Here is a 26186-nt window from a genome sequence, read left to right as displayed (position 1 = left end):
GGAGGGAACATGTTATACAGACACCCACATTTAGGATAATTTTAAATTAGAATAATTTAAAATGTCCAGCCCTCATACAGGACTCCTCCACCATCTCCAGCTTCCTCCTGTCTTTCTCTCTTGGCTATGAAAAACAAATTGCCTGAAGTCACCCAGACCTACCATGCAGTTCCTGACCCCCTACCTGCCCGTGCTTGACTGATAACCTACTCGTTCTTTGATTGTCTTGGCTCAACTGTTACTTTATTATTTTTTTAGTTAATCAAAAGCAGGCCTCCCAGTCAGCATGACACTTCTTTCTTTTTAAGGTTACTGCTAATTAATATATTTAGAAGGTCTGTCCCCAGGCTGAATCGTGGCTCTCCACTGAGTGCTTCTTTGGTATTTGATAAATAGAACCTGCCCCAGACTATTTATTGTGTGTCGGTCTCAGTTCCAGGCAGAGTGTATTCCCGGAGCCTCTAAATCACCGAGTATGATGTGCCAGCCAGTGTGCAAGAAACAGGTGAACCTCGCTGGCTTCCTCCAAGGGCGACAGCTGAGAATGTTGCTCTGAAAACGGCCCGGACATCTTATCCTTTCTAGTAAGGACTGAATGTGACTCTAACAGTTAGCCCAGGATCCCGCTCATCTTTTTTTTTTCTTTTACCCTCTCTGAATGGGAAGGAAGGATTTTAGTCATTTTGAGTCATAACCCTTATGAAGAATTTAGTTGATGAGTTTATCATTTCACAGAAAAGTAGAGGGGTTTTTTTGTGCAGACTCCAGCAAATTCATATGATGATTTGTTTCTGAGACTCATCAATTTTAAGTTTCTCTCAGTATGAAAACTTACCTTCTTTTATTAGCTTTAGATGGCAGTAGTGGTAAAGAATCTACCTGCTGATGCAGGAGATGCAAGAGACATAGGTTCCATCCCTGGGTCGGGAAGATCCCCTGGAGGAGGAAATGGCAACCCACTCCAGTATTCTTGCTTGGAGAATCCCATGGACAGAGGAGCCTGGTGGGCTGCAGTCCACGGGGTCACAGAGTCGGACATGACTGAGTGACTGAGCAGCAGCAGCAGCGCTGAAGCATAATCGGTGTCTAGTAACAGCACGCACTGAAGGTGCACGGTTTGCCAGGCAGGGACATCGGGGATGCGGCCATGAAACCAGCAGCGCAGACACTGCAGTGAGAACGCCTGTCATTCCCAAAGCTTTGCTCATGTCCTTTTCTGAATGCTGCTGCCCCATCCCGTCCCAGTAACCGCCGAGCTGTTTCCTGTCACTGTAGATGGCCTTGCATTTCCTAGAATGGTGTGTAAATGGAATCATGTAACATGCCCCTGTTTTTCTGCCTGACTTCTTTGACTCAGCCTGATTATGTTGTGGTTCATCCTGTTATTGTGTATATCAGTACTCTATTCCTTCTCATTGCTGGTGATTAGTTCATTGTTTGAACCTACTACAGCTTGTTTACCCATTCACACACTGATGGGCATTTGGGTTTTATCTAGTTTTTCACTTTGACAAACAGGACTGCTCTGAATATCCACTTTCAAATTTTCATACAGACATATGTTTTCTTGTCTCTTGGGTATACACATAGGTGTGAAATGGCTGTGTCACATGATGGGCACATATTTAACTTTTTAAGAAACTGCCAAACTTGTTAAAAGTGATTGTACATTTCTACCTTCCGGCCAGTGGTGTGAGTCCTACCAGCACTTGATGCAGTCAGATGGTCAGTTGTTTTTTTTTTTTAATTGTAGTCATTCTAGTGTGTAGACAGCAGTGTGTCCTTGTGGTGTGATTTGCATTTCCCTTATGATCCAGTCGGAGAAGGCGATGGCACCCCACTCCAGTACTCTTGCCTGGAAAATCCCATGAACGGAGGACCCTGGTAGGCTGCAGTCCATGGGGTTGCTAGGAGTTGGACTGAGCGACTTCACTTTCACTTTTCTTCACTTTCATGCATTGGAGAAGGAAATGGCAACCCACTCCAGTGTTCTTGCTTGGAGGATCCCAGGGACGGGGGAGCCTGGTGGGCTGCCGTCTGGGGGTCTGGGGGTCGCAAAGAGTCGGACACGACTGAAAGTGACTTAGCAGCATGATCCAGTGATGGTGTGCATGTTTTAATGTGCCTATTTGTCATCCATATGTCTTCATTGCTAAAACGTCTGTTCAAACATTGCCCGTTTTTTTATTGGCTTTGGTTATTGTTGAGTTTCAGAAGTTCTCTGTATATCCTGAATACAGGTTCTTTATCACAGACATTCTTTGCAGAGTTCTTCCAGTCTTCTTGTGGCCTGTCTTTTCATTCTCTTTACATTGTCTTTTGGAAGAGCAGTTTTAAAGTTTGAGTCTAATTGATAAATTTGTTGCTTTATGGGTTGTGCTTCTTGTGTTGTAGCCAAAAAATTTTTGACTTACTGAATGTCACAAAATCTTTATCCTGTTTGCTCACAGAATTTTTATAGGTTTAGGTTTTACGTTTGTGTCCATGGTCTACTTGTATATGGAATGAGATATGGATACAAGTTCTTTTTTTTCCCAGCATCATTATCTGAAAAAGCTTTTTATGGTGGGGAGGTAAAATTATTTTTTCCTAATTGTAAAAGTAAGACATTTGTAAAATACAGAAGAATATAAAGTCTATATCTTGCTAATTTTTTAAAATAACTTAGCAAGGGACATTTAAGGGTATTGTGAGGTGAGTGGGGAGGAGTAGTTCCAAGTGTGTACTTTAGAAAATTGGAATCACAGTGTATTCTGTGTCCTGCTTTTAAAAATTATTAGCATTATATTGGTGCTTAATCATGTGATTCATTGTTTTTAATGGCTGACTATTTTATCGCATAGACATATCCTACTTCACCCCTTTTATTAGACATTATCAATTTATTCTTTTTTTAAACTTTTATGCTTAAAATATGCTTCGAACATGCTTATATTTAAATCTTTATTTCTTGGTTTTTCTCCGTACATTTTTAGAAATTATTTATCAGATCAGCATAAATGGACACTTAAAAGGCTCTGAGTACCTATTTCTACAACATATTCCAGAAAAGCTTCAACAATTTACACTCCCAACAGTAATAGCTAAGAAACTTAATTTTTTAAATTGATCTTTAAATTCTTTTTTGAAGTATAGTTGATTTACAATGTTATGTTAAGGAATACAATTTGTGATTCAATATTTTTATAGATTATAATCCATTTCAGATTATTATAAAATATTGGTTATACTGCCTATGCTGTCCATCACGTCCTTATATCTTATTTAAGAAATTTTTAATTTTTATGGCAGGTTTTGTTTGTTTATATTAAAGCCTCAGGGATGCCTCTAGACACCCCCTTCTTGTCCGCCACAGCATCACTCTAACCTTGGCCACTGTCCCCAGGCTGGGCACCCTGCTCCTCCCCCATCCTAAACATCCACACCACCCTCTTGCTTGGCTCTGCTGACACTGACCAAGTTAAGCCAGCTCCTCACACCCCTTACCCCTTTTACCAACAACTTGCAGGACTAGTGTGTGTCTCTCCCACATCTGTAATCACCGTAGATGAAAACCTGTTTTCTTGGGCACAGTTTTGCCTTGTCTTCTGCCCCTGCCCTCCCGCCTCTCTATCCTCAGTACCCCAGCTCGCTCCTTCTCTCCTGCCAGGCACCTGACTGCCACCAGCCACCGCCCTACCATTTTTCTCCTCTTCCAGTACAAAGCTCTGAAAAGAAGTCTGTCTTCTCTGGAGGTCACTTCCTGTCCCTCTGCTGGCACCCAGATTGAGGGGAGCCCACTCCTGGCCCCAGTCTCCTCACTGCCTGGTCCACCCTCTTTCTTGCTGAAGCTTGATGCCATCATTCCTAAGTGGTGAACTCTGCACACGAGTGCAGGGTGGTTCTGGAACTCTTCGCAGTCCTGTCTTTTTGTGGGTTTTGCCACCTTTTCCTTCTCGAAGCTCTGCCTGATCGCCCCCACCCACCACAGAAGGCCGGTTTCATCCTATCATTGTGTCAGGAGGCTGTCTGTCCACCTTCCCTTCACCTCCTGTGTGGATACTGTCGGGCACACCGGTGGCCTCTCTCTGGAAAGGCTTCTTCTTGCTGGTTTTCAGCTCTGTGCTCGTCCAGCACAGTCCTCCGCAGCCCATGGGACAAGCACTCCATGCCCCTTGTCCTCCCCCCACTGCTTTTGCTCCCCACATCCACCCCATCTCCCCGGTACTTGTTCTCAGAGCCGTGGATCCCTTACCTGTCTCACACTTTGTTCTCGTCACAGTACATGGGTGTAAGAGCCCCCAGCCTCGGACATCACTGCACTTTTCTCATCTGGACGCTTATGATGTCCATGACTACACCCCAATGCAGCCAGGGGTCACCTTGGCCTGCATGTAACCTGCACTGGTGCCCTGAGTCCTGGCTTATCAGTGTGCTCCCCACACCCCTTTTCTTCTTCTTTATTGTACATTCTTCAAGCACAAGCCTGTAGTGGTCTTCTCCTTTTCTGACCCTCTGTGTTCCTAGTTTACACCATATAATGTCTCTGCTGTCGATCTGTCATGCTAATATGGCCTTATGTATGGTTGCGCGCTGACCCCTGGTCCAGGGGAGTGAAGCAGATGGTTTCTGCATGGAGCTCGTGGTGCCTCTTTCCCGGTAGTCAGCACCACAGACATAGGTCTCCATCACCTGCACGGTATAACGAAGCTGAGGACAAGATTCACAGTAGAGGCTTCAGAGTTCACTTGGGGTTTTCTTTTTGCTGACGATGAACTCTCCATCTGCGAATTCACCTTAGAACCAGTGACGGCCTTATCTGAAGACCAGCTCAGCGGCTGGGTACCAGTTGTCCTTGTTCCGCCTCCACTTCGGGGGTGCTCTAGGTTTGCACGCCGTCCTCAACCCACACACCTCCCCTCCCCGAGAACACACAGCCCACAAGGAAACACTCATCTGTCGGGATTTCTCCCTCACCTGTTGTTCGGAACAAAATACACAACCCTAAAGGTTTTTCTCAAAAACGTGTTACAGCAAAAATAGTGCATGTGTTTAAAATGTAAATGAAGAAAACAAGCAGCAATTCTGAGAAACAGCAGTAAACGCGGACTCTTTTACTGAATTAAAAACATGAACAACCTAGATAATTTCATGGTGGTTCAAGGGGAAAGTGCATGAGTCAAGGCATATTGATTGGTTTACTTTTCAGTTTTCCATGTACTGTAAATATTTTTTCTTTGATTCACATTTGTTCCTAACAGATTCTGAGCTAGATTTCCCACTAAAGTATCAAGATATGAATAAGTGGTAATGAATAAGAACAGCACTGTGGTTCATGTGCCATTAGCCAAGCTGGTGTGACTTTTGGAACTTGAGACTAACTCTTCTTTTCTTTTTAGGTCGCCTCTTGGTGGTGTGTTGGCCGTATCTGGCACCCAGAATGCCTCACTCTGTGACGGTCTATTAATAAGGTTGCCTTGCTAGACTTGGGAGCAGAGCCCCCGGTAGGTGGCTTTTATCATTATATGGCACGGCTTTCCAAGTGATTACTTATTCCAGTTTCTTCATAATAGAAGATACGACATTAAAAGCTTTGGAAAGCCTGCCACATAATAAGCATGCCACTTACTATTCTTAGGTCCATCAAAATGTATCGTGCTCATCAGGACCTCATTAATAGTTACGGTCTCACAGAAGGATCGGAATCCTGGCAACGAGCAATTTTTCCCCTGTCTCGTGCACGAAACGCAGAGCTGCTGTAAAAGCTTATTTGTCCACATTCCCCAAACAGCCCGCAGATGAACTCTTCCTCCTCCAAGTCTTACCCAGAGTTTCCACTGTATCTCTTTCTATCCACTGGGAAGGGTCCGGGTACCTCCGAGCAGGTGGGGAGAGGGCTGGCCCTGCCAGGTGGGATGCAGCAGATGCTAGAATAAGGATCCCGGTGGAACAGCAACAGTTCGCTGACCTTGGAAAGAGGACACAGTCAGGCTGCTAGAGTCTGCAGCCTGTAGGGGCAGCTCAGTGGCTCAGATCACAGTATAGCCATACTTGGAAATCCAGGCACATGTGGATTTGGTACCAGGTAAGTCTTGTCAGCAAGACCTTGAATACAGGATGGAGGTTTAGGGGCCTGGACCCTCAGCCCTGGGATGGGAAGGACATGGATGGCCATGCCGAGTGCCAGAGGATGGGCTCGAGTCACCCGAACTGCACCAACAGCAGGCGGGCCGTGCCTGGGAAAGGGGGACACGGCCAGAGGCCAAGGGCCAGGCAGGGTCTCACAGTTCACAGGGAAGGAGCTCTGATCAGATGAAAGGCCCACAAACTGATCTGGCTGAAATGCCCCAATCTCAGCACAAAAATCAAGTCAGAATAAACTTAGAGCTGTTCCTATGTTGTAAATATTTTTAGTTATATATAAAGATGTTAATGGTTTTCTAGTGTTACGGGTTGTGGATTTTTATTTTTCCTCTATTTCATTGTAACTTTTACACTTGCTTTGAATGAAGCTGTTTTGGAGCAATTAGAAAAAGAAAATTTTTTTCATTTCTTTTGCTTAGCCAACTCTGTTCACACAGATTCTCTCCCTTCTCATTTCTTTTAATCTGTAACTGGTCAAAAATTACCTCTGACATTTTCAACATCATCCCCCGCCCCGTTGAAGATCACATAAAGAACATCCTCTGTTAAGGTTTTTAAATTTTACCTGGTTCCTTTTTCTTTCCCATAAAACCATTCATTTCCCAACAGTAAATCACAGTGGAGACAGGTTGCATGTGCTCACAGAGCTATGGAGCTGAACATTCAACAGCAGAAATGTTCTAAAAGTCCAGGCCAACCAAGTGCCGCCCAGGGGTGCCTCCCTGCCCGTTGGGTCACCCACAGGGTGACCTCGAGGGGATGTGCTCACATCTCCACAGCTTTCCACATCCATGGCTTCCCAACGGCTGCAAATGCTCACTAGGTCTCCACCCCAGCGCGGAACTAACATCTTCCTCCTGTGGGGCTTGTCTTCTCAGCTTGCTTTGAAACTCACTTGAAATTTCAGGAGCCCCACAACATGTTCACCTGCTTGCTTTGATTCCTGAAGTTCCTCAAAGGGACTCAAGTGTGGTCCATGCATGTTCATCCAGCATCTGGCATTGTGCCAGGGACGTGGAGGGGGTGACCTGTGGTCTCTCCCTGCAGATGAATTTACAGTCCCAGGGGAGAAACAGGTCACTTCAACAAGGACTTGACCCTCCATGTTAGACATAAGAATCTCAGAGACATAGTGTTCTGAAAAGCTTCATTCTGAAAAAAGTTCACCCTGTCTCAAGTAAAACTGGTCGAGGAATCGAATTATCAGGTCTCTTCTAATTGTGACAGCTGGGGGAGGGCAGGGGTCCTCTGGTGGCAGGGGCAGTGGCCGCCCCTGGCTTAACAGGCTTGCCTGGAACAAATCCCATTCACCTTCAACTTGGTAGGAATCAATCGAAGTGTTTTTGCCCCCAGACAGTCACACAGACACAGGAAGGACAGGGTGAGGGCACAGGTGGAAACTTCCTGGGTGTGGGTTCCTTTGTGTTTTTGCTGTTTGGTCACACTTCACAACATCTGTGCCTTACTGTGTACCACAACATAAGCTGACATCCACAGCGCACCCGACTTTGAGATGGCTTAAAACTAATTCTCTGCATGAGCTTTTGTAACTTGGTGAAACTGTGTTTCCTTACCCCTTTTGTTCTAATGTGTACTCTTTCTGAACATATAGACAGATTCAGTGTGCGTGCTTGGGGAGGTCAGACTCGAAGCTTGGGTGATGCTGTATTTGTCATTTTAACAGCATTGGCTGTTAACCATCCATGCACGGAGGCAGCCCTCCAAATGTTCAGGGTCCTTCAGTGTGAACATTTTTATAGTTGGTGTCCAGCATTTTTCTTGTTGCCCTAGGAATTTAAGGGGTCAGTGGTAAGAAAAACAGAGAAACAAGTCATCCCAATTTGAGACACGTGCAGTTTTCAAATTGAGCTGACCTGTGACACCTGCTTTATAATCCTAGCCTGAGCACCACTATTTTGGGAATGCTTTATGCAAAAAAAAAAAAAGAAAACCTCTAGAAATAAAATTGTGATTAAGCAATCTTAACTCTGTATTCAGGTGTACTTGACATTTTTTGCTCTCTCGCTCTTTCTCTGGCATCTTTGCTTCTCTTTTGCATCATACTGTGCTCATTTCCTGTTTGCAAATACTAATTGTCTAGATGAAGAAAGTGAAAATGCTCTAAGATAGCACCCATCTGTAGTTTTTAGTTGTGTTTTTTTTTTTTTTTATGTGAATATACAACCGTTAAAAAAAAGGGCTTCCCTGGTGGCCAAATGGTGAAGAATCTGCCTGCAGTGCAGGAGACCCAAGTTCAATCCCTGAGTGGGGAAGATCCCCTGGAGGAGGGAAAGGCCACCCACTCCAGTATTCTTGCCTGGGAAAGCCCATGGATAGAGGAGCCTGGTGGGCTACAGTCCATAGGGGTCGCAAAGAGTCGGACACGACTGAGCAACTAAGCACACATACACACAACAACCAAATAAATTAACCGAGGAAGACATTTCTGAATTGAAAGATAAAATTTATTTGGATAAGTTTGTTTTATTCATCCAGCCATCTATTCTTTCTTCTGGGGACTCTAGAAAATGAAATATCCCACACCCAAGTTCAAGGTGGCCCCAAAAGGAACATCCTCATTGTGCAGAGGAGAGAACTGACATCGGAGTTTGTTGATGCCACTTTGGAATCCGTTGACTTTTTCCTCTTGGTTCTTAAGCACAAATAGGTCTGCAATTCCTTTCACTTCTCTGTCGGCTTTCAGTATTTGTATATTAAATGTTAAAGTCTTTCAAAATACTGTAGGGCTACATCGTGTGGTAAATATCAGAAGGGCTGTCCTAGAACCGTTTTTTTTTAATGAATTGCTCAAAAGATGAAAATACCACATAAAGCAATTCCAAAAAGGCATCCTGATAGTTGAAGGATTTTCATTAACGACATCAAAGATAGGAAGATTAGTTCTGTGATTATCAGTATTCCGGGTGTAAAATGAGACATTTGGGTACCTGGTTACTACTTGGCAGGCCAGGTCAGGCGCAGCCCTGCTCACTGCTGTGTCTCCTGCTTCTGGGCATGTGCCCTGCTCCATCCTGTCCTGTGGCATCACAGATTCTCTAACTGCCTAACCATGTAGCCATCCTTCCTGCTCCATGCTAGGCATGGACACAGGCTCCAGGCATGTCTTCACTTTAAAAATTTGCTTTAGGAATGAATGGGGACCAAACTGATATTATACACTCATACTAATAGACTCCTTAACAGTAAAGTGAGTCAGAGAATGCTTGTTCTATGAAACAAAATTAGTATTTCAGACAGGTTTTAACTGCAGTTACTGGGTTCAATCCCTGGGTTGGGAAGATCCCCTGGAAAAGGGAAAGGCTACCCACTCCAGTATTCTGGCCTGGAGAATTCCGCAAAGAGTCGGACACAACTGAGCAACTTTCACTTCACTTCACTGTTGTTTTAATCTAAGGCCTTACAAATAGCTGTTTAGGAAGTCCCTTTCTAGTGGCTTACGTTTAGTTTATTGGACCAAATTATATCCACACTGTATTATTTTTTACTTGAATTTAGATACATGCATTCTGTCCTGTGTCTACTATGGGGGTTGAGCCTGTAAGTTCACTTCCTTGCTGGAAAGCACTTGTCTTGCTTTAATTATTTTCATTCACTCAGCAAAAATTTTACTTCCTTTTATGGGAAACAACACTGAATACAACTAATACAGCTCCTGCCCCAATGCTGCCTACAGTCTATTTTTACTTCTGTTTTAGGTTTTTATACATACAAGATAAGTTGTTATTCTTAATAAGGGATTTTACAGACCTCCAAAAACCAAATGCTGTAAAAATTTGCACATTATCATACCGTATCAAAGAAGTGTTCTAAGTATGCTGTTGCCCCTCAGAATTGACTTCAATTATGTTATCATGTTAGTAATTTCTTTCACATTATTCAAAGCTTTATTGTGTTTTATACATATAAATTATTAGTAGTAAATTTCCTTTTCCAACCCACCTGTTTACTATACATAAAAAACATGTTTTAAGCAAATGTTGACATTTTCTTAATTGTTTACTAATGAGTTTTATGATTAGCATAAAGGAGACTGAAACTTTGATTATGATAGCTTTTGCCCTTAATTAGCAAAGTATATGCTTGACTTCTAGCTTAAATATGAAAGAGTTATCGATGCAGGTAAGTACTGTCAAAATTCACAGCTCTCAGAGAAACAACTGTCAGAACTGTGAAACTTAAAGTACAAAGTACAGAAATAGTTTTAATTCAAGCTTTTTCTTCTGTCAGCATCCTCCTAGGAATTCATCTTAGTAGACCCTCTGATGTATGATTCATTGCGCTTGTTATTTTTCTGCATGAGTCACCATTTCAGAATGTAAAACACAGGGAGATAATAAACCTGTGTGTGTGCACGCACACACTATATTCTCTTTAATTATTGTTTTTGTGTATGCAAAGTCGCCCTAGGAAAAATAACATCTGTTCTGGTACCAGCAAAAACTGGGCAGGGATTCTGAAGAGTGTTACTTCATCTTAGGGTAATTTAAAATAGGTGTATGTATGTTTTCTACCTTGCTCTATGATTCTTTAGATCAAGACAAAGAACTTTGTAATTATTTGGAAAAGCATGGTAACCTATCTTTGATATGTAAAAAAGAAAAACTGGAGTGCGAATTTCATTGCAGACTTTTCAGTCATAATGCTTTTTTAAAGACTTTCTTAACAGTATAAAAGAGAATACACAGGTAATTTTAGTTGACATTTTAGTTAGGAATCCATGAATGGAAACTATATATTTATGTTTATTATGCCAAGCCAAATAGTTATAAACTCTAAACAGCTTCTGGTTTCCTTTGTTTGAGGAAATAATTAGCCTGTCATAAGAACTCAAAATAATTAGGCTGAATTCAGGGAAATTAACCATGACTTTGGAATTATGTTTTGTGATTAAATGAATGAAAATGATGTCTGTTATTTTATTTCAGGGTGTAAAATATGTAAGTGGAGTAATTTGTAGACTATTGTAACATTTCAAATCAAAATAGATGTAATTTTAAACTGTACTGAATTATTTTGACTCTAAAGGATTTTTTCTTTATTACAAATGCCATTGAACAGTAAGCATAAATAAAAATTTTATGGATGTATTTGAGATGCAGTAAATTTTATATTGGTTGGGGAAAAAAGGAAGAAAAATTGTTGTTCACTAGGCTACTTTAGTTTTAGATTTTTGTTTCTACCTATAAATCATTATCCACTGAGACAGATATGCTACTTGTTACTTTAACTGCTATTTAAATTACCTTAAATTTACTTTACAAACTGTCATTATTTAAAACAAGCTTTTTAAATCTTAAAGGTGTGTCTGTTTGGGGGTCATATTGGCAGCTCTGATAGAGAAAAGAGGACCATCTCCTATTTCTTCATGCCTTTTAAGTGTAATGAGAGGATTTATCCACTTGCACATTGGTTTGCCAGCCTGCCCGTCTACAAAGCAGTAGAATAAGACCGACATAGGACACTGGCCCCTTCTTGACCACATACATGCTGTCAAGATGTTCAGCTTCTCTGGGCCTCTCACTTTAAAATGGACATAGTGATAAAAGCATCTGCTTCTCAGACCCATTGAGTTCCAGGGAGGTAATAGAGATGAAAACACCCTCCACTGTGTAAGGTATTTATATTATGAACTAGCATAACGTGCAACACAGGCTTTCATATTCTTAATTGCCCTACCAAAAACCCAGTATGTGCCCTGGGCAAGTAAGTATTCACCAAGTTTATTTATCATTTTGCAGTTTTGAAGTGCAGAATTCAGTTCTTCCATTTATGCATGTTCTGTGCTTTACCAAAAAATGGAGCCTTTGCTTTAACTTTGTTGAGCATCCTTTATTAGTCTAAATTTTTGTTTTCTCTTGTCTTTTAAACTATGAGAATAATGCTTTCACATATACCTGTAGTATTTTTGTATTGATGCTTGAATGCCCTCTGTTAAATATTGTATCTACAGATCATCAAATTCTTAAAGTATGTGAAAATTTGATTTCAGGGGAAATTAATTAAATGTGTGTTTAGAATCTTAGGGCTTCCCTCATAACTCAGTCGGTAAAGAATCTGCCTGCAATGCAGGAGACTCAGGTTCAATTCCTGGGTCGGGAAGATCCCCTGGAGAAGGAAATGGCAACCCACTCCAGTATTCTTGCCTGGAGAATCCCATGGACAGAGGAACCTGTCAGGCTACAGTCAGTGGGGTCGCAGAGTTGGACACAACTGAGTGACTTTCACTTCACTTCACCTCAAATGTTAAGTAAAGTTATTGTCATTTAACCTGTCATCGGAGAAGCTTATTTTGTTTCAAGTATTGGATTTATATTCTCCTCAGATTCTCATAATCATGATTCCTGAATTGTTATCTTTAAACCATTTAGGATTTACTTATTTCTCTGTGCCCTGTACTCTCTACTTTTTTCCCCTTCTCTTTGACCATTTCTGCTATTTGTTCTTTTCACATTTACTTGTACAATCAGGAATTATTAGCAGATTTTTTTTAATGTGTCTTCTTAGTCTACTAAGGATCTTGCTACTAATAGGCATTTTTAAGATATTTTAAGGTTTTTCAACATCGATCTCTTAAAATACCCCTTCTCCTGTAGGAAACCTATATTTAACTTCCCTTGCATGCTTTTGAAATCTAAGGAGTGCAAGGTTATTGCCACATGTCAGCAGCGCTTGCAGCATCCTTGGAAATAAAGTGGGGGCTATTGCAGGTAACACACATATAGCGTAGAAGCCTGTGTTGCACAAGCATGGGCAGTGTGAGCTTGGGAGGTGCTCTCCTCAGGGAGCCCGCTGTTCTGAGCTCAGGCTGCTGGTGCGCTGTCCCCAAGAGAGAACCGAGCTTGTCTGTTCTTGAGTAGTGTTTAGCTTCGTGAAAATTTGATCCATTTGGTTTACAGTCACCCTAACAGGCATTTCTCTGAATAGGCGAGTTAGAATTAAAAAATTGAATTTGGGGGAAAGTGTGGGGTCATTCAGCATCACGAGATGCCATTTATCTAGGTAATACTGTCTTACTTTTCATTTCTGCCTTAATTTGGTCATGTAAATGTGCTCAGAACTAATAAAGATTTGCAACTGGTAAAAATTAATGCATGACTCTTCAGCCGAGTACTGAATGAAAAAGCATGTGTCATGAAATCGCCATTCTCTGATCCCGTGTTTTCCATCACTTACGGACTGGTTCCGTTTAGAGTGTAGTCCATGCTTATTTTTTGTTTCATAGGTTGGCCAAAATGGGAAGGACTGGATTCCGCTCTCTTCCACGAAGAGTCAATGGGACTGGCTAAGATCAAGGTCTGAGGCTTCGTCCATCCATCATCAGGTATGCATTGAACAAAAATCACTACAGTTCTATGCATGTATCTTTGAAGTATTTGGTTGATATGCATATTATAAATTTGGGTTTTTATACAATGTTGAGTCACAACTTTATCCTATAGTTTTTAAATGCACTGTAAGTAATTTAAATTTTGCAGTATATTGAGTTAAATGATATTGTTAGCCATGAAAAAATTTCAGCTGGTCTTAGAAAAGTGTAATATTTGAAATATGCAATTCTTCATTGCTCAGTCTGTACATCCAAAGATAACAGAATTCTTGTGTTACTCCATATTGAGTGTCACCAATTTTCATAGGATCAATTGTTTGCTGCATCATGATGCAGTTTTAGTACATTCTTTTCAATAACTTAAAAACTGTTTTTCTCAACTGGAATTCTCGGCCCAATTATAGTTGGGTTCTTCTAACATGATAATGGCAAAATATGACCAGTCTATGAAATATTTTCAGATATTACTTATACATGGGGGTTTAGATACTTTGTATTCCATGTTGACTTAACAGTTGCAAAATTTAACAGCTTGTTTCCCACACCATTCTAAATAGATGCACAAAAGCATCATGTTAGAAAGTCAACATTACTCTTTTTTCCTGCTTTGGCAGAATGCTTTATACCAACTTACATTGTCTTTACTGGTTACAGCAGAATAGCTGTTTAGATATTTCTGAGAGAGGCAGAGAAGCTGTGTCTTGAATGAAAATATAACAGGGAAAGAACAAGCCGCTGAGATTCAGAAAAATCTAAAACCAGAGGGAACACATTGTGTTCGCAATAGTGATGTCAGTTGCATTAATTGTGTTAATGTCACTTAAAAAATTTTTTTTTATTTTTTAAATTATGAAAAGTATGATAACACATATGCAGGAGACTTGGAAAATACAGAACAGAGTTACATGTAGTTCTAATACATATTACAATTTTTAAGTAGATAAATTAAGATAATTTTTAGTTGAAGTTTCTCAAAATAGCAAACTCTTAAAAATTAATAGAATTAATACATAGAAAAGTAGAAGGATATAGTCTACCCAAAAAGTACTGTGCACTAATTCAATGTAATTAAGATTTATCCAGTTTTCACATAATAGCTGGGTACAAATGCTCTCTTCTCTGCAGTAACCCTCTGTGTTTTTTCAGTCTTTTTACCTTCTTGAGGCTTTTGATGACCAAGTCTAAGGTCTTTCTTGGTAACGGTCACATTGTACTTGAAAATACGTGGGTTATTTTCCAATATCTTCTGATATTTATTTCTCACATAATTCCACAGTATGTGAGGACTTGAATTTGTACCCTGCTGTTGTGTGAAAAAAAGTGTTAATGTCACTTTTAAACTGCAGAGGAAACAGGCGTGAAAGAAAGCCTTGATGTGTCTACCTACTGAAGAAGAAAGGCTGTGTGACTCAGACACCGATTAACTCAACGTCCATGCTTTACTCTTTAGTCACACGAGCAGATGATTGCTGTATTTTGCCTGTTTAGGGACAGTCTTTACATTAAAAATACAACAGGGTCAATTGCAATGTACACTTAATTTTACAAAAATATAGGTTAAATCCATCCACTTTTCGTGAGGGCAAGCGTCAGTCTGATGCCAAAACACAAGTGATAGAAACTGGTTTTCATTGCTTTTTGAATATATAATAGGATGAGAAATCCAATTGATCAGTAGTTGATAACATTTAGCCACCTGCCAATTTTCAATTTAAAGTCAGATCTTTTTGAAAGAGGTTGCTGGTATTATCAGTTCTGTGTCTCTTAGAAATATAGTACCCTGCTAAAAACTAGCATTCATGAACTTGAGGAATCGTTTACCTTTTTAATATCAAATGGATCTTTGAGGAGCTGGTTTCTTCCTCTGAGAAATACAGTTGATAATATTTACTATCTCTTGTCCACAAGTTTTCAAAGTTTTCAATCAATGTAAGTTTTTAAGTAGACATGCTCTTTGCCATACACAATATACATTTCATTCTTTCTTTCTCAAAGCACTGATAATGAGTTGAAACTCTGACCCACCTTTTTCAAACTGACTCCTCCACACTGATGTACCCCTGCACAAGTATTGTGCTTACCACTCTCACAGGTCACAGGTGTGTCAGAGACTAGCCCCCTATATCTGGTCATCCGCTCTCCCTGGGTGCCCCATGAACAGCATCTTCTATGACGTGAAAGACAGTGGGGAAAATTACTTCAGCCAAATCATTGCTTCCACCCAAGAGACAGGGAGCCGTGACCCTCACCTAACATAACACCAAAACGTTTCACCACCTCAAGAATGCATATTTGTCCTGAAGACAAGTCATTTCTACTCTTGAGTCAGAAACCCCTCTTCGTGTGATGACACTGATGTAAAGAATTGATTTTCACCTTGGGCAATGAGTTCAACTCTTTCAGGCCTCTGGTGTCTCTTGTCTTAAGAACTCCTTCCCTGGACTGAATGGTTCACAAGGTGCCTAAAAGAGTTTTTGGCTGATTATCTATATTCTTCTACAACACAAATTGTGGCTAGAGCTGCCTCGCACAAATTAAGAGGATTTTTAGACATTAAAACATACGTGGAAACATTTTTATGTTCTCAGCGAGATTTATGTTCTCTGGGTCCTTGTAAAAAGTGAAGCTTTAATGATGCTACTTTCAGTGTCACGTCTTGATGATTCCTGAGGGTTCCCTGCTGCTCTCCCTGAGTACGACGTTTGTCAGGTGGGATCTCAGGGGATCTGTGAACTGTTCATTCTGAGCAATGCCTTAATATGTATTTTGACAAATATAAAAGAAGCCTAAAGATATTACATTAGACCAGCTGAATCCATTTTATGGTTTCTTCTTTCTTTTTTAATTCAAAAGCGTCACATAGCAAGTAAAACTTTTAAAAATTAAATCTAGTTACAAACTAGTTGTTTCTTATTTTTTTTTCCAGTCCCTTTTTGCTTTCTTTTACGACCACATGAAACTTGAGAAGCCACCTAAAGCTAAATCATTTAGTGGAGTTGGGCAGTTCCCAAGTGTCCAACAAGAAGGCCTGCTTTAGGCTGCGATGGCCACTGTCATTCCTGGTGATTTGTCAGAAGTAAGAGATACCCAGAAAGTCCCTTCAGGGAAACGTAAGCGTGGTGAAACCAAACCAAGAAAAAACTTTCCTTGCCAACTGTGTGACAAGGCCTTTAACAGTGTTGAGAAATTAAAGGTGCACTCCTACTCTCACACAGGAGAGAGGCCCTACAAGTGCATACAACAAGACTGCACGAAAGCCTTTGTTTCTAAGTACAAATTACAAAGGTATTAAACTCTATTTGTCTTTCAGATTCTATTTTCTATTATGTTGGCTATTTGAAGCCATTGTTAACGTATATATTTGTATCCACCTCTTTCCGCTGACTTGCAGAGAGAAATGTTTAAGTAGATTAGACGTTTTAGCATTCTAAGTCACAGACTTTTATGTGTTAGTGCTTTTGGATCTTTTTTAATGCAATGCTTAAACGAGCGTAGAATGTCCGTTTGTACAAAGAAATTGCAAGAGAAGGGTATGGACGTTAACGTGAGTATATTCTGTCTTGCTCAGTTGCATTTGCAGTCACTAAAAACCAGAGAGAACTAAAGTGGCGACTTAGATGGTTCCAGGTCTGCGGTGTTTAGGTGTGTACCCTTTGTAGCAGATGTGTAGTGAGTTAGAGAGAGTCGGTGAGTAGGACAGGTCTGTGTTAGCCTAGCAGCTTAGCTTCCGTTTGAACAGGGAGGCCAGGCCGTTCTTACCATGATGCTGACAGAATATGTCTGTGTTCAAGGCACATGGCTACGCACTCTCCCGAGAAAACCCACAAGTGTAACTATTGCGAGAAAATGTTTCACCGGAAGGACCACCTGAAGAACCACCTGCACACGCACGACCCCAACAAAGAGACGTTCAAGTGCGAAGAGTGCGGCAAGAGCTACAACACCAAGCTGGGCTTCAAGCGGCACCTGGCCCTGCACGCGGCCACGAGCGGCGACCTCACCTGCAAAGTGTGCCTGCAGACGTTCGAGAGCACCGGCGTGCTGCTAGAGCACCTGAAGTCGCACGCGGGCAAGTCGGCAGGCGGCGTGAAGGAGAAGAAGCACCCATGTGAGCACTGCGACCGCCGCTTCTACACGCGCAAGGACGTCCGCCGACACATGGTGGTGCACACGGGAAGGAAGGACTTCCTCTGCCAGTACTGCGCTCAGAGGTTTGGGCGCAAGGACCACCTGACGCGGCACATGAAGAAGAGCCACAACCAGGAGCTCCTGAAGGTCAAGACGGAGCCCGTGGACTTCCTGGATCCCTTCACCTGCAACGTGTCGGTGCCCATCAAGGACGAGCTCCTCCCGGTGATGTCGCTGCCCTCCAGCGAGCTGCTGTCCAAGCCGTTCCCCAGCACGCTGCAGCTGAACCTCTACAACACTCCGTTCCAGTCTGTGCAGAGCTCGGGCTCTGCCCACCAGATGATCACCACCCTGCCTTTGGGCATGACGTGCCCCATCGACATGGATGCTGTCCACCCCTCCCACCACCTTTCCTTCAAGTACCCGTTCAGTTCTACCTCATATGCCATCTCTATTCCCGAAAAAGAACAGCCCTTGAAGGGGGAGATTGAGAGCTACCTGATGGAGCTGCAGGGCGGCGTGCCCTCCTCCTCCCAGGACTCTCCAGCATCCTCGTCCAAACTGGGGTTGGAGCCGCAGCTCGGGTCCCTGGAGGACAGCACGGGGGACCTCTCCCTGTCCAAAAGCTCCATCTCCATCAGTGACCCCCTGAACACACCAGCATTGGATTTCTCTCAGCTGTTCAATTTCATACCATTAAACGGCCCTCCCTATAACCCGATCTCGGTGGGGAGCCTGGGGATGAGCTACTCCCAGGAGGAGGCACACTCTTCGGTGTCTCAGCTCCCCCCGCAGAGCCAGGACCTGCCGGATCCTGCCAGCACCATAGGGCTGGGCTCTCTGCACTCGCTGTCCGCAGCCTTCACCAGTAGTCTGAGCACGAGCACAACCCTGCCCCGTTTCCACCAGGCTTTCCAGTAGAGTCCCACCGTGCGCATCGATGGCCGAAACGTACGTGCAGCCCTGCCTTAGCTGACCGTTCTGGTTGTAGTGCCTACTTTAAGACAGTATCACAGTTTCTGCTTCTGTATAGTACCAATTTTCATTAAGCCAGTATAAAATAGAAACTAGCTTTTTAAATGAGCTACAGAACCATTTGTGTTCAGCTATGTTTACCTGGGTATTTTGTCCTGATTCACTGCCAACTGTCATATTTTAAGACGATTTCTCACATAGGAAAGCCATTATTAGCAGTCAAGTCTTACAAATCCCATGTTCTGACTTACTGTTAGATCTTAAACTTTGCATTTTTGTCCGAGATCAATGGCTCTACCTTTTGACATTTGGCTCCTTAAAAATTTTTGCTACAGAATGTAAGTTTTCTAAAACGTACATGAACGACCTGAGAGTTTAAAAAAATTTTACTAGCCTCTAAATGGATTAATAAGGAAATGCTTCAAATGAATTTAGAATCCAGTCTGGGGACATAGCATATGTTTCTTAGATATAACCATAATTTCAGGTCAGTATATTTTGAAGACTTGCTATTGTCTGGCTCAAATGTTTGCTGTCTTTTTTATGCACATATAAGAAAAACAAGTCTAGACACAAAGCGCACCAGTATTTGTAGCAAACACACCCCCTAGGAAGGTGACACGGCAGTCCATGTTACTTAAGAGTTGGCCTTAAATTAGTACACAGGATGTTTGCCACGTTTTATCCTTGTTGCTGTCTTTCTTGCATTCATGCTAATAGTTTATGGCGTCAAGAGTATTCAGCGTCAGTCTTTAGGTGCATCTCTTTCATCTTCTCCATCTTTCATGGCCAGAGGGTAGGTCGAGGACAGCCAGCCACTTCCCTTGGCTTCTCACTGCACAATTGGTCCAGAGTCCACAGCTGTTGGGGAACACAGGTGTGCTTATCCCAGGGGTGGGGCTGTCCCATCTTCTAGGGTGAGAGACCCCAGGTAGAGAGACCAGTGCGAGGCCTGCCACTCTGCTAGGGACTTGTCTGGGGACCACGTCCCCTGTTGCCAGGGTGGAAATGAGGGGTCAAGTCACAGCATATCACTTACATCACTCTTGCTCCCTTTGATTCAGTTTTCTCTCCCTGAGCACCAAAAGCAGAAAACAGAACAACCCGGCTCGCCAACCACCACCACCCCCCGCACTGTGGTATCTTTCTCATTCAGTGTTTTTTTTTTTTTCCATTCAGTGTTAATTCATTTTTCCCTGCTGTTTTTGGACAGAGACTTTAAAGTTAAATGCATTCAAAAACTATTTGAGGAAAGATCACAAAATTTAAGTGACTAAAAGTATATACAGTAAACCCCACTTTTACAAGTCCCTGGGAAAGTGGGAGGAACGTCACAAAGAAGCTGAATTTGCAGACGGAGGGAGAAGAGCATAGTAAAACAAGCACTGTCTTAGGTGATGTGAAAAATAACAAGAGCGTGGTGTTCAGTGAATACAGTAGTTATTACAGGCTTTCCTCACTTCAGACAACCAGCACATTTTCTCAAAGGTCAAACTATTATTCTATTTTTCTAATAATCGGTTGGGGCGTCAACCTAAGAAACATATCTTATTAAGCACTTGTTAACACCTTATTTGGGGACCCTGTCTGTCGGGGTGGGTTTGAGGAGGGAGGGTTTATAGAAGAGTATATATCTCTTTAAAAAAAAAAATATTTCTGAGCACTCATGAGCCCTGTGTGGAAGGTTCTCTTCCCTTTGACAGGGCCAGCTATCACTGCGGATTTCCATGTTTACCAAGAAGTTCTAAAGATGAGTGCAGATTACTGAATATAATACATTATTTAAACTATTTGGGAGTAGTATAATTTGTGGAGAGATGTAAATTGTAATAATGTAAATGGGGTTTCACTATATATTATATATATGTACACACACGTGTATCGCACTTCATAGAATCAGAGTTGCTCTCGTACGGAGCTTTGGCTCCAGTATTTTTATCATGCTCCTATTTGTTTTTGTTTTTTTAAATCCCAGGAGCAGTAGTTTTTATACGTATGTATTTAAATTTTATTATTAAAAGTTACATTTTATTAAAAAAGTGTGTTCCAAAGGCATTAAAATTATATATGTTAATAAGGAAATACATTTAAAAATTTTTCAAACTGCTCCTGAGCGTTTGCCTAGGAGACTGTTTGCTCTCAAAGTAGGCTTTTAGCTCTGCTGTGTTGCTGCCCGCTTTAGTTTCTATGAAACAGATTGCTTACTTAAATCATTAGTTGAATGATTAGTGTTCAATATTGCTTTAATCACCGTCGAGAGGAAAAGCAAAAAGAAAAAAAATTTTGGTGACAGAGCACAAATAAATAGAAAACCTGTTTTTAAATAGAAATCACAAATCACAAGTGTGGAAGCACTACTTTATTTTTGTCTAAAATTTGCTTAAAGAGAAGTCAGATGAACGAACTGAGATGTTGGCCTTTTCGTGGGCTGTATTTCACTGCTAATAAAAAAGTAAAAAGGGAGTATCAGGATTTATTAAATAAAGCATTTTGGAAATGGGGAATGGCGCCATGTAGGTGTATATATATATTTTTAGCCTAATTCTCGCCCAGCATACCTTCCAGGGCACCAGGGCTGAAATTGTGGACTCTATTTTCACGTGTACACACCCGTTTGCCTGTTGCTTTCCCACAGACTTGAAATCACACTTCCAAGTAAGAGGGAATTCTGCTCATTCATTTTTTAAACTGACTATAGTGGTCACTAAACCCCCTTTGAGAGAATCTCTATTAAACATGAGGTAGACTCATTTTATTTTAATTGCACAATGGTCTTGACAAGGCTGTAACACCGAACTGGCTCTTTTTTTTTTTTTTTCCTTAAAAAGAAAATTGACACTTTTGATGTCAACTGGATGTGATTAAAAAAAATGATTGCCAATTCTGTTTTCATTCTCCAGTGGCCAGAATCATCATCCTCAAAATTTCTAGTAGTGCCTTTGCTTGGGGTTTTTTTTTTTTTTTTTCATAAAGGGATTGTTACTAAGTAAAAATATTTCAGTTTAGAATTTGGACCTCAGACAAGATATTGAACCTCATTCGGTTTGACCTTCCATGTGTTTGTACAAATTAAGGTCACCAGATACCGAAGCACGAGCACGGAAGGATACTGACACTATAAGCAATATTCTCCGCGGATGGACCCGAACATCACCTTGATAGCTACTGGTCACTGCTACAACGTGCATCTTAAACCCCTGTTACCGAGTTCCGTTGTTCATGTCCTGACTGATACGTGCTACTCCTTGTGCAGCTTGTTAATTTCATGTAGGTGTTTCTTCCAAACTATGTATTTTTGCCGATGTGTTGCTTGTGTTTCATTCTTCTTAGTCACTTGTGCAACATAGTGATATATTGTGTTGATTTGGACAGTAGCGGTTTTTAAAAACCATATACTGACTGAAAACATGAGCCAGAGCTGACTGCTTTATTAAGCTAATAATGAATGTTAAAGAGTACATATTTTCAGGATTATTCATCTAGTAAGCAATACACATATATAGGCCAATATTTTTTTAAAAAATAGAGCTTGGTCAACCTCTATACTACACATATTACAAGATATAGCACTTTCAAAACGAATCTAAACCTTTACAGAAAAACTTTCTTATAGGTTATGCCTTTTATTTTAAGACTTATTATAATTTGTTTCAAGTGCCATTAGAGGATAGATATATAGGCCTTTGATGTATAATGCTTTGTGTTCAAGAATGGTAGACGGTATTTTAAACAGGTACAGTTTTACAGTGTTTTCTTATCAATTTGCTATATTGCACAGAATCAGTGTGTCTTTTCATAAGGTTTTACAATGGTTTATTTTTTTTACAAGGTTTACGTGTCTCAAAACACACTGTCTTCCCAGTATGTAAGTTAAAATACAAAAAAAAAATATTCACCCAAGTTGCTTCCAGCCTACTGAGATCCAGGCGACATTGGAGGAGATCTTTTAGACGTCATGTATTCTTCATTAGCAATGGCAGACTGTTACCTCTGAGAAGTGAGTGCCTACGTTGAGCCCTTGTCTTATTTTTCTCACGCTGTGTCAGCAGCCACATCAATCACACAGATGGTCTGTGGTGATCCCATAGATCCACGTTAGGCTGTGTTGTGTAGCTCTGTGCTGAGAACCCATGCAGAGCTCCCTTCTGATCCATCCAAATGGATCCTTTCTTACACATCCAAATGATACGACCCACAACGGGCAAGGCACGTTCCTATCACCCCCCAGCCCTTCTGCAATATTGTCAACCTCTGAGGTTGGAAGGCAGTGTCTTTTGATAAGTTACCTAGCTTAGAAAGGACAGAACTATTGCTAATGTGTAAAACACTTCATTGTATAAGCTTCAGTGGTACAGATGACCCAGAATGAATGTGTATCTTCTCAGAAACACTCCTTCAATATTCTGTCGGATCATGCTGCTAATGTAACTTGGGATACAACTCTTCATGGTGCTACAGACTTCTCTGTCTCGTTCAGTCGTATTTTTTTTTTTATCCATAGGAAAAAAAAGGACTACATTAGGTGTAAAGGTGTACAATATATTTTTATACTGTGACTTCATTTGTCTTTAACAAGACTTTTACACCACCCACCACAATGTATTCATGTGCACTTGCAAAAGGAAACCTTGGACGTGCAAATGTTATACCAGAACAAACCCAGCTTTGTCCACAAAGGTGACCGTGACTCGGAAAGAAACATGGGCTTTATAATATGGTGTGGAGTGAAGAACATGCTGTACGTTACTAACAGCCCTTTGAATTTAACAAAAACTGGGCATCCATTCGGAAATGGATTGCATCATGCCTGAACATAAGCTGGACTGCTGAAATTGTATTTTTAGCTGACGAAAAAGTGTTTGGACTAGTACTCTAAAAATGTTCTGATGATAAAGTTTTGAGTCAAAATAGAAAAGAGAAACTGCATTCCAGGCTGCATTTTGTATATTTTTATTGCATTTAAAATTCGCTCTTCTGTGATACCGGGAAATCAAGTGGCTTATCCTGTATATCATGTACTTAAAATGTATTCACAAACTACTGTTGTGTTTGTATAAAATATAGACAAAGATCATATTTTCTGTGTGTGTATAAGCTCTGTAAAATAGCAATCACATTATGAAGCTGCAGCAAGACTACATTTTAAACATCCACATCCAAAGAAGCAGGCTATTTATTGTCCAGTTACCCAGTTATAAAATATTCATTTGCTGCTAATTAAACAATAGTACTGCAGCTTCTCATGGCCTACAGTGTTATGTTTGCTGTAAGAAAAAGATATGTGAACTCCACAAAAATATATGAATAAAAATTATAGAATGGCTTTAGATAATGTAGATCTTCCTGAAATTATAACAGATGATAAATTTCTATTTGGTATAACATTTTTTTCCCTTTGAATTTGAAATATTTTCTCATTTGATAAATATAAGATTCTAATAGCTGCCTCTAGGACAATACTTGGTTGTTGAAATGTAAAGTTCTAGGGTTTCTTTTGTTTTGTCTTAACTTTTGTACCTTGAAAGGAAGGATAGAAATTGTAAATAAAAAAAGTCAAAATGTTGTGCATCAAAACTTTAATCCAGGTGAAAATTCAAACAAAGAATCTCCCAAAGGCTGTTAGAATGTATAGAGCAATCATGTTTTTATTCATATGAGATAAAATGGGCATTAAGTATTTCTTTGGCACTTACTGTCCATCAGTCCTGTAAATTATCTTTTTAGACGTTCTCTTTGGGCTATTTGTCTAAAACTTGGCTGAAAATCCTCCCTTGACCATTTACCTGGACCAGAGTAATGAGCTCACAGATGTCATTTTGTCTCAAATTCATCAGTTAAACAGTGATGCATCTTTGAAAGAAAGAGATTAATTCTGAAAATCCAGTTAATAATCTGGCCAGGAACCAGTGGCAGGAAAAAAATTTTTTTGGATTTCTCATAGCACCTCTTTCATTATGATAGGAAAAATTGCTTCTTAACCTTTGACTTCCCTGTCCTAAGGTTCTCTACCTTCAGAAAGGTAAAGAAAATGCACAGTGACTCCCCATTTGGCAGTTCCTCTTTTCACATACCTAATTCCAGCAAATCTAAAAGCATTTCTTTGTTGATTCTTAGCATTAACACTACATACATTTTTATTTAAATTCACGCATATGAAATATTTTAAGGACTATTTATAGAAGGGAAAATGCTATTGCTTTTTATAGTCAGAATACTCTGAAAAAGGATGTTTGGGGTTAATTCACTTAAGGTGTATTCTCCCTTATGGAAAAGCAATTAGAAGTGCAGTTTAAGCAAAGCATTAAGCATAAGCATTGCACCATAGATCCAGTGGGGCTAAAAGACTTCTTCATGCAGGTTTTTGTTAGATGAAAAGTTAGTACTGATGATTTATCATTAAGGGGAGGAAAACTTCAGTCTGACTAAAGACAGCCTGAGTTTTTGCTGCCACTTTTCCTTAAATGAGCATTTCTTAAGCAGAAGGCACCTTTTCATTGCAAAGTCCTGGGCTGTTCCCAAGGAGTCAGCTTTACAGAAAGAGGCTGGTTTCCTGATGAACCGTTGGAATGAAGATGACACCATCATTACAACAGTGGGAAGGTGTAAATGCTGTATTGAGTTGTACCCAGTTACCCTTTTTTGTAGATCAAAAATGATCAAATATTGGCGGTTTCAGACTAAAACTAAAAACAACCAAGCCCAGAATGTCTCAACTTCACCTGCTTTCTATTCAACACAGAGGTCAATAATAAATCTGTCTACTGAAGATGTTTGACTCCTGACTAGCGTGATGGTTAATTTTCTGTGTCCACTCGGCTTGGCTGTGGTGCCCAGACTGGATGCCTGGTCTAGTCAAGCACTGGTCTAGCTGTTGCTGTGGAGGTTCTTTGTTAGACGTGATTAACATTTATAGTCAGCTGACTTTAAATAAAACAGACTGCCCTCCATAATGTGGGTGGGCCTCATCTCATCAGTTGGAGGCCATAAGAGAAAAAACCCATTCTCCCAGGAAAAGGGAGGTCTGCCTTCAGATGGCTTCAGATTCAACCTGCAGCATCAGCTCTCCACGGGTCCCCAGCCTCCCTGAGTCTCCAACCTGCTGGCTTGCCCTGCAGATTTCAGACTTGTCAGCCTCCACAGTCGTGTGAGTCAATTTCTTATAGTAAATCTATTGTATGCAGTATTCTGTGGCTTCAGTTTCTCTGGAAAACACTAGTTCAGCTGCTGTTCTTCAGAGGTTCTGGTTCTAAGAAGTGGCAACATCTTTCTGTCTGATACACTGTAATAGCAAAGAATGCAAATTCCCAGGTTCTCAGAGAAAAGTATTGTATATTAATGCATATAGGTGGAATCTAGAAAAATGGTACAGATGAACCTATTTGCAAGGTGGGAACAGAGACGCAGACATAAAGAACAGACATGGACACAGCGGGAAGGGGAGGGTGGGATGAACTGAGAGATTGGATTGACATATATACACGTGTAAAACAGTGAGTGGGAAGCCGCTATATACCACATGGAGCTAGAAGGGGTGGGGGGGGATGGGGCTGGGTGGGATGGAAGGAGGTCCAAGAGGGAGGGGACAGATGTATACTTACAGCTGATGCCCTTT

At 41.0% G+C, this 26186-nt stretch overlaps 1 protein-coding gene across 2 annotated transcripts in view; it reads left to right on the top strand.

Annotated features, from left to right (window-relative positions):
- The window catches only part of PLAG1 (PLAG1 zinc finger), a 51903-nt gene extending 26554 nt beyond the window's left edge, over window positions 1–25349 (top strand). Inside the window, exons 2-4 of one of the 2 annotated variants that reach the window (XM_061438782.1) lie at window positions 13367–13465; window positions 16398–16756; window positions 17263–25349. In XM_061438782.1, the coding sequence (XP_061294766.1) occupies window positions 16515–16756; window positions 17263–18520 (1500 nt within the window). In that variant the 5' untranslated portion in view covers window positions 13367–13465; window positions 16398–16514 and the 3' untranslated portion in view covers window positions 18521–25349. The remainder of the gene's footprint in view (window positions 1–13366; window positions 13466–16397; window positions 16757–17262) is intronic. The other variant, XM_061438783.1, reaches the window with a different exon arrangement.
- The last annotated feature ends 837 nt before the right edge of the window (window positions 25350–26186 follow it).

Source organism: Bos javanicus, chromosome 14 (genome assembly GCF_032452875.1).
Source record: "Bos javanicus breed banteng chromosome 14, ARS-OSU_banteng_1.0, whole genome shotgun sequence".
Classification (NCBI taxonomy): Eukaryota; Metazoa; Chordata; class Mammalia; order Artiodactyla; family Bovidae; genus Bos; species Bos javanicus.
Note: the sequence above shows the minus strand (reverse complement) of the source record. Positions and strands in the feature narration are given on the sequence as shown.